The sequence below is a fragment of the Orycteropus afer genome, unplaced genomic scaffold (assembly GCF_000298275.1).
Source record: "Orycteropus afer afer isolate SDZICR_OR568_19922 unplaced genomic scaffold, OryAfe1.0 scaffold00031, whole genome shotgun sequence".
NCBI classification, from domain to species: Eukaryota; Metazoa; Chordata; class Mammalia; order Tubulidentata; family Orycteropodidae; genus Orycteropus; species Orycteropus afer.
In genome coordinates, this window is record NW_006921618.1 from 5,882,760 (window position 1) to 5,895,670 (window position 12,911).

Genomic DNA, 12,911 nt, shown 5'->3' on the forward strand with positions numbered 1-12,911 from the left:
CCATCACTCAGTGGTGTATGGTAGGTATGGATGTGGTTGGGTTGTTTGGGCATAGTTGCCGTCTACCAATAGGTGGGACAACCTCCCTACCCAGAAAAACCACCTTCACCAAAAAAATAAAAACAAGATAACAAAAAATAAAAACAGCATAAACAAACAGCAACAACCACCCAAAATAAAGAAATAAATGAAAAGAAAGGAGGAAAAAAGGACAAACGAGGGACAAAGAGAAAAAGAAGTGAAAGTCATTATTTGGGTAGGGGGGCAAAATAAGAGAGAGCAACAGAAAAATAATAATAAAGAAAAATGCAAAAAGGAAAACAACAGATAGGAAGAACTGTAAGAGAAGAAGGAAAAAGGGAACCAAGAAAAGGGAGAGGGGGAAAAAAAAAACAAAAACAAAAAAAAACCCAAGAGCCTGGGAAAGGAAAGGGAACAAAAAGAAAAAGAAAAAAAGGGGAAAAACAGAATGATTAAAATCCCACCACACTGGGGAGTGGGAGTGTAGAGCACCTGGGCTGTGTTCCTGCTGGCCATGCAGGTAGTGAGGATCAGGGCATCTGGTACTAGGACTAGTTCCTACCTATCAAGAGAGAACTGGGGGCAGGACACCTGATCCCAGGTTAGTGTCTGGGGACCTAGATGTCAGGGGGCAGGGCACCTGAAAACAGAAGAAGTAACTGCTAGCCCAAATGGTATCTGGTTTCAGAAGGAATTCCTGCTCACTCAAAAAGCAGCTGGGGATAAAGCATCTGGCTTCAGAAAAAGTTCCTACTCTCCCAAAAGGTGGCTTGTTGGTAGGGTTCCTGGTCCCAGAAAAAGTTCCTGACAGCCCAAAAGGCAGCTGAGAGAAGGGTGGCTGATCTCAGAACTTGTTTCAGTCTATCCAGAAGAGAACTGGGCAACTGGGGACAGGGTACCTGATTCAGGTGAGTTCTTGCTGGCCCAGATGGTGTCTGGAGGCAGGGCACCTGGTCTCAGAAAAGTTTCTGCTGGTCCAAAAGGTGATTGGGAGCAAGGCACCTGGTTGCAAGTGGAGTTCCTGCCAGCTAAAAAAGCAGCTGTGGGCAGGGCATCAAGTCCCAGACACAGTTCCTCCTATCTCAAAAGGTAAGTTAGAGCAGGACCCTGTTCCCATAAAAAATTCCTGCCACCCCAAAAGCTGCTGGGTGTAGGGTATAGAGTCTCAGAGAAAGTTCCTACTGGACAAAAGGGTGGCTGGTAACAGGGCACTTAGTTCTGGGATCAGTTTCTGCTTGCCCAGAAAGCAGCTCATGGCAGGGCACCCAGTCTGGGATGGAATTCCTACCAGTTCAGAAGGCGGGTGAAGATGGGAGATGGCCACACTTCCATTCACCAGGAGCATGTGGGTTACAAGGGAAACATGCGGAGTATCACATCTTTCTGGTTGTCAGCCACCAATGTGGTTACTGTGCAGTCCTCGACAAGTGGAGCTGCCTGGATCAGAATGCCACTTGCCAATATTCAAAATGGCTACACCATCAGGCCAGCTGACAGTCCACAGTTCCAACTGTCTCCTTATTTGCTGTTTAAACTCAGTTTCTTATACTAAAACCAAAATGAAACTCACTGTCATCGAGTTGATTCCACCTCATAGTGACCCCCTTTGGGTTTCTGAGGTGGCAAATCTTTACAGAAGTAGATTGTCTAGTCTTCCTACTGCAGAGTAGATAGTAGGTTTGAACTGCCAACCTTCTGATTAGCAGTCATATGCCACCAGAGAGCTCCTTGTTTCTTCCACTAGTCAGTATTTAATCCACTTCTTCATTCTTTCCTTTGAATCTCAAAGTCAGATTGTCTTCTGTATCTGTTTCAGTTGCTTTCTTTCTTTTTATTTGTTGTAGAGGGTCTGTGTAGCTTGTCTGTCTATTCTGACATCTTCCTGGAAGTTCCCACTACAGGATTCTTACAGTTTTTAATATGCTATAATACATTCTTGACTCTCAAAGCGATATAAAAGTATGCAGAGTTTGACCATATAAACAATTTTTTGAGAACCATTAGGGTTTTGAAGAACAGAGTTTGGGAAATACAATGAGTTTGGTCTGTATTGCAGCTGCAATTCCCCATTCACATCCAAATCTAGGAATGCTTGAGATCTCATTTTCTTTTATTACAGCCCTAAGTAAGTATTATGTAGGTGCCACAGTCTCACAAGCTATAGTATGGAAATATAGCTTCTTCTATCAGTGGAGGGGAGCTCTGGTGGCACAATGCCTAAGAAGGCTGACAGTTCAAACCCACCAGCCACTCCTCGGAAGGAAGACTGGGCAATCTACTTCCATAGAGATACTGCCTCAGCACCCAAGAAGGGGCTGCTATGAGTCTGAAATGACTCAGCATCAGTGAGTTTGGTTTTGGTTATGTCAGTCAAGCAGTGACAGACATAAAAGCCAGATTAACACTAAGCTTTCAGGAGCAACTGTCCTCCAGTTACATGATTCTTGAGCCATTTTTATAATCACTGCTACCCTCAATGAACCAAAAGGCCATTATATTACCATAACTTGTCCAATGCAGATCTAGTAAAATATAACATTTTTATGCTGAAATCAGAGGTTTTGAAGAACTATAGGCTGTATCCAAGAAAGCCACTAAAGGCACTCACGGAACTGCCCCGTTCTAGAGAGCCAGCTGCTGAGTTTTATTTGTCAATTTAACTTGATCTATATCAAAAGAAACAAGTATAACTTACATGATAAGTTCTCTCATGGAGATTCCGCCTTCCTTTAACATGGGAGTCACCAGTTCGGCTAGATACAACCAAATATGGGGAATATCAATGGCCATGTCATCTGCTAATTCCAAGGTTTCTGAAAAACTGAAAAAGAATTGGAAAGAAAATTCAAATGCAAATATAATCCCAAAGTTAAAACTTTGTTTTTTTAAGACAATAAAATTCAGTTATTCAACAGATACATATTAAGCACTAGCATTAGGATTACATGAAAACTCATTAACAACCTGCAATGTAGAGATGACACAACCATGCTTTCTGAAAGAAGACTAAAGGTCTTACTGATGAAGATCAAACATGGCAGCCTTCGGTATGGATTATACCTCAACATAAAGAAAACAAAAATCCTCACAACCAATAAGCAACGTCATGATAAATGGAGAAAAGATTAAAGTTATCAAGGATTTCATTTTACTTAGCTCCACAATGTCCACGGAAGTAGAAGTAAAGAAATCAAATGACATATTTCACTGAGCAAATCTGTTGCAAAAGACTTCTTTAAAGAGCAAAGATGGCACTTTGAAGACTAAGGTGCACTTGACCTTAGTCAAAGTATTTTTAACTGCCTCAAATGCATGCTAAAATTGGATAGTGAATAAGGAAGACCGAAGAATTGATGCATTTGAATTATGGTTTGGCAAAGAATACTGAATATACCACAGACTGGCAGAATGAATGAACAAATCTGTCTCAGATGACATATAGTTGGAATGATCCTTAGAAGTGAAGATAGTGAGAGTTATGTACTTTGGACATGTTATCAGAGGGACCAGGCTCTGGAGAAGGACATCATACTGGGAAAAGCAGAAGGTCAGTAAAAAAAAAAAGAAGACCCTCAATAAGATGAATTAACACAGTGGCTACAACAATGGGTTCAACATAACAATGACTGTGAGGATGGCACAGGAGTGGGCAGTATTTGGTTCTGTTGTACACAGGGTCACTATGAGTCACAACCAAACTGACAACATCTAACAAGTTAGGCAGGGAGCCCTGATGGTGCAATTGTTAAGCACTTGACAGCTAACTGAAAGGTTGGCAGTTTGAATCCACCAGTGGCTCTGAGGGAGAAAAGATCTAGTGATGTACTCCCTGAAGTTTACAGCCTAGCAACCTCTATGTATCAACTCTTTAGCATACAACATGTGTTAGGCGTTGTCCCAGGCTCAAAGTGACTGGTAAAGAAGTTTGTGCTGTCAAGGAACTTTTATTAATGTAGGGAGAAAGAAAGACTAGCACAAACAAAAGCTTATTTTCAGATAAAGATAATTCTTTTAAGAACATGCACTAGGGTACTGGAACAGCCCAGAGAGCGGTCAGAAAATTTATCTATATGGAGATGACAAAGCAGCCATGTGCACTTCTTAGGGCATAGTGTCCAATATAATCTTACATAGAAAGAGTTTATCACAGTTAAAAATCATATCCTATAACTCAGTCAGAAGCACTGATTAAAACCCTCGCTGAAATAGAGACCAGACATAAAGAGAAAAAAGATAAAAATCCTTGTCCTTTGAGGACAAAAATGAAATAGATATAAAAGAGCTGGACATTATTATTATTATCACTATTACATGCTATAAATTATTATACTTCTGAAAAAATATTAAATAGTTTCAGGTTTTTTTTTTCTTAACTGCATACTATATCTGAGTGTTAAAGTATAAAATCAATAGGAATTAAATATAAAACTGAGAAAATTCAAATACAAAATATTTCAATTATGGTGTTGGCAAAGAACATTGGATATACCACAGACTGGCAGAACGAATACAAACAAACAAATTCAAGAGTTTGTTAATTATTCCCATATGGGTGATGTTGTTGTTGTTGTTGTCGTTATGTGCCGTCGAGTCAAACCCGACTCATAGCGACCCCTGATAGCGTATTATAAAGTATAAAAACAAAAGTGAATTTAACTACAGGAGACATATGCAAAATTGCCAAGTCTAAGGAAAGGGAAAACTAAATGAAGGGACCAAGGGCAGATGGTACTTCGTGTCTTCTCAGAGCTATGCATGCATAAAACATGCTTTTTCATTGCAGTTTCAGTTGGTAGCCAGAGTATGCTATTCTTTTTACGTGCCTCTGAGGCAAACATGTCATTAAAATTTTTTATATTAAAAAGAGCTACCAGCAGGTTTGCTGGTCTGATAGAACCTAGTGAAACCCCTGAGACTATAGCCCCTTAGCTGCCATTCAGGCCTGGAATTGAAGCCACTCCTGTGGCTTCTAGCCAAACAAAAGACAGGCATATGAGCTGAACGTTTATATCATGTAGATACGCTCCTTGGAGGGAACAACCATGGGAGAGTAGAAGGGCTGTGTACGCGCAGGGGGACAGCTCAGGGGGCAGGAGTGCATGGAGGGAAGAGGTAACTATGGGGAGGAAGTGGGAACAGAGTTGTTGCATCGTGGGAAACTGCAGTCAATGTCATGAGACAAAGTGTATGTGAACTGCTGTATGGAAAATTAATTTGTTCTGTAAACTTTCACCCAAATCACAATTAAAAAGAAAAGCTACCAGAAGAAGGCAGGGTCACCTTTCTGAAGCTGCTATCTCATAAGAGTTTAAAATTCAGTCACATTATCTAACTCTGGGTTTCATGAATCCTTAATGCCCTTCTGACCTCAAAGCTTGCAACCATTTGACATTTATTTGCTATCCAACAGATACTTGACTGTCCTCTCATTATGGGTACATTTTCAGTCAATTAATGGGCCACTGATGGCACATAACCTGGCTGGCCTCCAGGATTTCTTGGTTAATCACTTTATCTTCCCAATTCATGTTGCATGGGCTGGCAGCATCGATTAAGCTATTTAATAAGCTCAGATGATAATTGCAGCCATCCCTGTAGGTCTTTCAGCAATATATTTGCTGTTATTTTCATCTCATATGACAACTAAAAGATACTCATTTACTTGTCTTGTTTTCTCTACTTCATCTTGGGACAGTCTGCCGAACACACTCATTGGTCAAGTCCAAACCACTGATTAAAAAAATATTTAGGCTGAATATAAAATTTCCCCAAAATAAGCCTGTGACAGACTGTCCCCCACAGTAAGTTTGCAGATCCAAAGTGCTTTTGTGTGATTTAAGGGGGAAAAATATATACATATCCCAATAGTGTATAAGCATCTGAGTAACTGTCTTGATGTCTTTGGACTACTACATACAGCCCATAATAATGTCTTGTAAAATACATGTTTTCTGTTGGCTGAATGAATGAAAGCAACTATAGCTATACTATACCTTTGTTTCTTATTCTGTAGTGACCATGATACTTACTGAACTGCACATTGGTTGAACTTCAAGCATCCTTCTCCCTACCCTCCATTTCAACTATAGAAACTTTCTACATTTATTTAATATATTGACTTCCTACCTAATACTTAATTAAAGAAAGGGACACATGGTTAAAAGTTACAAATTTTCTTTAAAATAAAGATTTAAAAAAATTCTGATCAGAAATATGATAACCCACTGCTATTGATTAGATTCTGACTTACAGCAACCCCTACTGGGTTTCTGAGGTGGTAAATCTTTATGGAATCAGACTGCCCTGTCTTCCTTCCATGGAGTGGCTGGTGAGTTTGAACTGCCAACCTTCTGGTTAGCAGTGAAATGACTTAGGCATTTGGGCCACCAGAGCTCCTTGGAAATCGGTTAGAAGAACAAAATAATGCTGCCACAATTGAAAATTATCATTCTTAGCTACATCTTCCACAATTTGTATTAAGAGCACTTAATAACAAAGTCTATCTTGCTGTAGAGAAACAAAGAAGAGATAGATAGTAGAGGCATCCAAACTATACTATTACATATTATCAACATATACATAGCAACATTTTATAGTAGACATAATTTTTATCTATGGTGTAAGCTAAATACTTACAAATATAAGTACTTTTAAAATTAACTACGACTTGAGAGCCTGGAAACTGACCAGCAGTTTTGAGGAGAATACCAACCCTTTGAAAAAGTCCTGTTTGCTGAGTTTTTCTGACTGCACCAGCTGATAAAATAACTGCCCCATATGATCCCTGGTGATCTGGCTCCTTTCCAGGGTGGACTCCACTCCCACTCTCACAAAGACATGCAGCAGGCCCTGGGCATTCAGCTCTTCCACACACTGCATGGCTTCCTGGTCAAACAGCAAATAGAGGTTTACTCCAAAAACTGCACAGCAGCACCAGAGTCAAATTAACTTTAAAATCTTTTATTTATGACAAAGTCAAGAGACAGCTCCATGATTAAGACAATTTCTCTATTTATTTTTCTTAAACATACTATAGCTCAGGAAAATGCAGGCTGAAATGTGCAATATGAGTGACGTTTTAAAAAAGAGGAACAGTGAGTGTATCTTTGTAAGGCTAACGTGTACATGTTAACTATTAAAGATCAAATACTGTTCTTCTATATAATGGTTACCTCTCATGGTCACTTACAAAACTGAAAATGGTATGTTATGAAACAGAAATTCAATGTCATGATTCAAAAACAACTGAAGTAATTGTGTTCTGGAATGTTAGTATTTGTACAATCTTCAATGAAACAGGTTTTCCTTCATAGTAATGTTGTACAAAGGGGATATATATGATAAAGTATTAAAAGCTTTTCAGGAAGTTCTTGTGGTGTGGGCTGGTAGACTAGTCTTTACTATGGGATGATCCATCAAACTGAGTTAATACCTTTGCCTGCAGGGTAAAAGCCTGGCAATCTAGGTTCTGAGTGCTAAGGAATGCTCAATATGGGCTCATCCCATAAGGACTGCATCCCAAATACAGCATTGCACACTGCTTCTCTCAGCTAGCTTAGCTTTGCCTGGTGTCCCTGGATGCAAAATGCTTTGGTTCAACCTCTGACAAGAGTAGCAATTCTGCATGGGGTAGTGCATGTAGGAAGGATAGTTACCTGATTAATGAGGCCAGAAGGCATATCTGAGGTGTCTTACTGAGGCTGTTTATCCCTTCTGCTACTACTTTAATATTCCCCTCCAACTTCTTATTTAAAAAATGTCAGAGAGTTAAAAATTAGTGCAATGTTACCCAGATACCTTTATTTAGATTTGATTCATAAATTGTTAGTCACATGTGTTTTCTTTCTCTATATACATATTTATTTCTAACCATTTGAAAATAAGTTGCAGACATTACCATACACACCTCAGGTTTATCTTCTAAGAATATCTACATAACTGTAACACCATTATCAAATCCATGAAATTTAACACTGATACAATAATATTAATAAAAATATTATCTAATGTAGGGCATACTCCAATTTCCACAATTGCCCCCAAATGTCCAATATAGCTTTTTAAAAACTATTCTAGGATCCAATTAAGAATCTTAAATTATATTCAGCTGTCATGATGTCTTTTTAGTCTCCTTTAACCTAGAACAGTCTTCTTTCTTGTCTTTTCATGATATTGGCATTTTTTTAAACATTCAGGGCAGTCATCTTATAAAGTTCTTTCTCATACACACTTCTAACCAACCAATCCTGCTTTTTACCCCATTTGTACCCCTTGCATATTCTTAGTCTGCTACATAAATTACCATTCATCTTTCTAATTTCCACCTTCCAAAGTGTTGTAGCTATGTACTCTCTGTATTCTGTTCTTGTGGGCTTTTACCTCATTTCAAACCCATCACCATCATTATAATGCCTTTTCAGGAGGGAGTAGAAATGAATGCAAGTATTCAATCCTTAGTGTTTAACTTTTAATGTCATGGAAGTTCATAACTTTTCCCTTCCCCCTGACTTTTTATGGTTTTCTTCTTCCTGTCTTTGAACTCAGTTGAAATGATGCCTCCTGTAGTCTTACCTGCCCTCTCTAATCACCTGCTCTCATATCACTTTATTTTACTTTTCTATACAATATTCTTCTTTCTGTACTTGTGGTTTATTTGTTTCCTATCTTTAGTGCCTGCTACATATCTATCTCTTCCACTAAAATGTAAGCTTCATAAAAGCAAGACTCTGACTGTGTTGTTCATTGCATAGACTACAGTATACTCAGGCCAAAACCCCCCAAAAAACCAAACCCACCACCCTAGACAGAGTAGAATTGCACCATAGGGTTTTCAAAAGATGTAATCTTCACAGAAGCAGACTGCCACATCTTTTTCTCACAAAGTGGCTAGTGGGTTCAAACTGCCAACCTTTTGAGTTAGCAGCCAAGCATTTAGCAACTGCACCACCAGGGGCTCCTTATCTCCAGGCAGTATCCCCTAAAATGCGGCTGGAATATTTTAGGTACTCAATAAATATACAGTACAGACATGTTATCAGAAGGGAACATTTCCTGGAGAAGGATATCATGCTTGGTAAAGTGGAGGGTCAGTGAAAAAGGGGAAGACCCCAAGAAGATGGATTGACACAGTGGCTGCAACAATGGGGTCAGGTATAGCAAGAATTGTGAGGCTGGCACAGGACCAGGCAATGTTTTGTTCTCTTGTACATAGGGTTGCTAAGAGTCGGAGCTAACTCGATGACACCTAGCAACAAAAGAGACACTAAGAACACAGATGTTAGAGGCAGACTCACATACTTCTGTGTGAGTTTGGGAGTGTCATTTAACTTCTTAGTCTGACTTCTTCTCATAAAGTTATGTTGAAGATTTAAATAATGTACATAAAAGCATCTAGCACATTGCCAGGCACGATTCAAGTGTTCAATAAACATTACTTTGTATTATCACTAATCGAGATAGCTTAAGATGTTGGGGAGAGGGAAAAACCCTTCCTTAGAATGACACACTAATACCCTTAAGGTAATGAGATTAAGTATAGCTTATGCTCTGAAGTTAGAAACATATCTTTGAATCCTTAATCTGCCACGTATAGCAGTATGACCTTGAGGAAGTTTACTTAACATCTTCACATCTCAGTTTCTTTATCTATAAAGATGGCCATTATAGTAACTACACTAAGCTCAGGAGGGTGTAATGAGAATTACAGGAACTAATACAACATTAAGCACATGTTGTTGTTTGCTGTCGAGTCGTTCCCGACTCATAGCGACCCTTCCTTGGGTTTCCGAGGCAGTATCACTACGGAAGTAGGATTGCCCAACCTTCCTTCCGAGGAGTGGCTGGTGGGTTTGAACCGCCAGCCTTCTGGTGAGCAGTCAAGTGCCTTAGGCACTATGCTACCAGAGCTCCTATTAAGCACATAGTAATCCCTAATTGAATGCCAGACATTACTGCATGGTTCTTTCTGCCATTCTGTAGGTAGAGGTGGCTTGTATATTGCATAATGCCATTCCTGATTCTGTCCCTTCCATACTACAGGCCGGGAATGTGTTCTACAAAAAGCCCTCCTGTCACACTTAAGTGTTACTAATGTCTTTCCCTTCCCCACATCTTGGCAGTCCATCACAGGGTCATATTTTTCTCCTTTGAAAGTGTTTGCCACTCACTGACTGCAGACCCTTCGAATTATTTCTAAAGCCTTCTATACTCCACTGCCCTTCTCCATACTGTCTCTGCTTTTTGTCTTTCTTTGCTTTTCAGTTTTAAAGTTTTTTCGCACTTCATACTTTCTTAAAAGAAAAAAGCTGTGCTGGCAGTTTAGAAGAATACTTTTCATTTTCCAGAAAGCCTACTAACAACACACAGAATATCAGTATTTTCTAATGCTTTTTGTTGGGGATGGGGAGCTGCATTTCCAAGTTTTCTGCAAAGCCCTCCTGTCTCCACCTCACCTATCATCAAAAGTTCTTCTCACTTCTCAATTTAGGACAATTTCAGAGGCTTGAGGGTTTTAGAAGGCAGGGCTATAAATAACCAAAGTAATTTTTGTGTACATAAAGCAGAGGATGAATAGTTTGCCTAGAAAACAAGTAACCTTGAAGGAATTTTTAATAATATAATGCCAAAGAAAAATGATTAATATACCTGACAGAAATCTTTTAACAGATAATTTTAAAAGGTGAGTCTTTCCTGATCTCAGATACTAAACTAGCTCCCATTACATGTTCTCTTTTAAATCCTTATAATAAATGATATACTGACATTTATTATACCTATAATTTAAATAACTACTTGTGGACTTATCTGTTTATGATCTGTCTCTGCTAGCAGACTGTAGAGCTCATGAGGTCAGGCAACATGTCTTATTCACTACCATCTTAGAATAAAGATCAAGTTGAAAGTATGCGTTAAAAAGGGGCAAATTCAAAGTGTTATGTCCTGAAATGTCTTTTATAGACTCTCACCGTGGCACACTGCTTACCCCTTTGTGCCTTAGTTTTCTACTCATGAAATAAGGAAAAAGTAACGCCAGCTATACTTCAAGGTTAACATGAAAATGAAAAAATATATATACCAGGAACACTCATCATGACATGTGTTGTTTATTTGAACATTAATATGAAAGGCAATTTGTTTTACCCATAGTAAGGGTGGATTAGTGCCTAGTCTCTCTTCCCTCTACTAATCTTGTGACCTATAGTATCAATTTAAAAGAGAGCACTTGGCACAAATGCATCAGTTAAGCAAATTAAACTGGGTACAGCTTGGATTACTTGATGGAAATCTTCTCAGTATACAATGAAAACCGATTCAGATCAGAATCAAGTCTCTCTGTCATGGGACTTTCTGCGGTGGTAGAGTTGCCTTCTTTAAAAACCTCATTTACCTTAAAATCATTAATGTGCAGGAATTCATCAATGATAGATTTGGACTTCCTCTCCATCTCTTCTTCTGACAGTGTAGACTTGTCAGGGGCTGAAGTTGATGGAATTTCTGGTTTAGCTCCTAGTGAGGTTAAAAAAAGTGAGAAAATAAAAGTAACAATTATTGTTAAGATGATGGGAGCACAGTCAATAATATTTATGTGTTGTTACATTATTTTTAAAAAAAAGTTTGACAAAGCAAGACATCTAAAAGCATAATACAGAAAACTTTATTTTGGAATAGAGATTTATTAAGAAACTTCATAGTCTATAACAGTGAAAAGAATTAAAGGACATAAAATAAACTTATACAATTAGAAGTTTGTTTTCCCTCTGTATTTTGAGTCTTCCCATGGCTTAGATGATGAAGAGCATGAGACATCCTCAGAATCCTGCACAGGTCAGGGCCCTGCTGACTACAGAGCTCTGGCCACACTGGCCTTTGCCATGGTTCTTCCTATCACAACTTTGCTCATGATGCCCCCACTGTCTGGAATACTCTTTTCCTTCACTCTCTACCTGTCCCTCCCTGCAAATCTGTTTAATTTTTACTGGTCTTTCAGATCTGAGGAAATCTTTCCTAACACCCTCCTCCCATGCAGTTCTAGATAGATAGTTCCTTTCTTAAGTACTCCCTTAGAATTATGTTCCTTTCTCCATCATAGCATTTTCCTAAGACTGTATTTATATAATCTTTTGTGAAATTATTGAATAAAGATCTTTCTGACTTGGCAGACTACAGGCTGAGAGCAAGGATGACTGCATGCCTAGCACTCACTAGATATTCAGTATGCATCTGGTGGACGAACAAATGAACCAGACAATAAACACATATAAGGCAGCGGTACGACATTATTCAACTACCAAAACCAAACAAAAGATATTTTCATGTCCTGTCCTGTTAACATTCCCAAAATACCTAGCACAGATAAGAAATCCACCTGCTCAAAAAACTAAAAGATCTAAGTCTATACCAATTGGGAGAAAACATTTCAATTTGCCTCTGAAATCCATTTAGAGACTGCATTAGAGAGACAACTTAGTGCAACAAATGTGAAAGCTATATGAATGTATAAATAACCAGTATTACTTAATGATTAAGATTTTTTAAATGCGGAAAATTATCTTTAATGTAAATTCATTTTCACCAGCCCATATAATCACCATCATCACATATAATACCTTTTGAAAACCTTGTATGTACCAGGTTATACATTAAGTATTTACATATAACAATCTTCTCATTTAATCTCCATAACCCTGTAAAGTAGGTACATTTATTATGACCATTTAACACATGAGGAAACTGAAACACAAAAGCAATTCTCAGAGCAACATCTAAATAAGCCTTCTGAGCATATACATGCTGTTGCTGTGGTGGTATGTGCTGTTGAGTCAATTTTGAATCATAGTGATCATACAGGGCAGATTACAACTGCCCCACAGCGTTCCCTGTTGTTGTTGTTG

At 38.6% G+C, this 12,911-nt stretch overlaps 1 protein-coding gene across 1 annotated transcript in view; it reads right to left on the reverse strand.

Annotated features, from left to right (window-relative positions):
* EIF4G3 (eukaryotic translation initiation factor 4 gamma 3) overlaps positions 1–12,911 on the reverse strand; it is a 425,124-nt gene that overhangs the window by 50,073 nt on the left and 362,140 nt on the right. The window contains exons 25-27 of the mRNA XM_007935664.2: positions 11,408–11,523; positions 6,734–6,906; positions 2,717–2,842 (exon numbers count right to left, since the gene is read on the reverse strand). Coding sequence (XP_007933855.1) covers positions 2,717–2,842; positions 6,734–6,906; positions 11,408–11,523 — 415 coding nt within the window. The remainder of the gene's footprint in view (positions 1–2,716; positions 2,843–6,733; positions 6,907–11,407; positions 11,524–12,911) is intronic.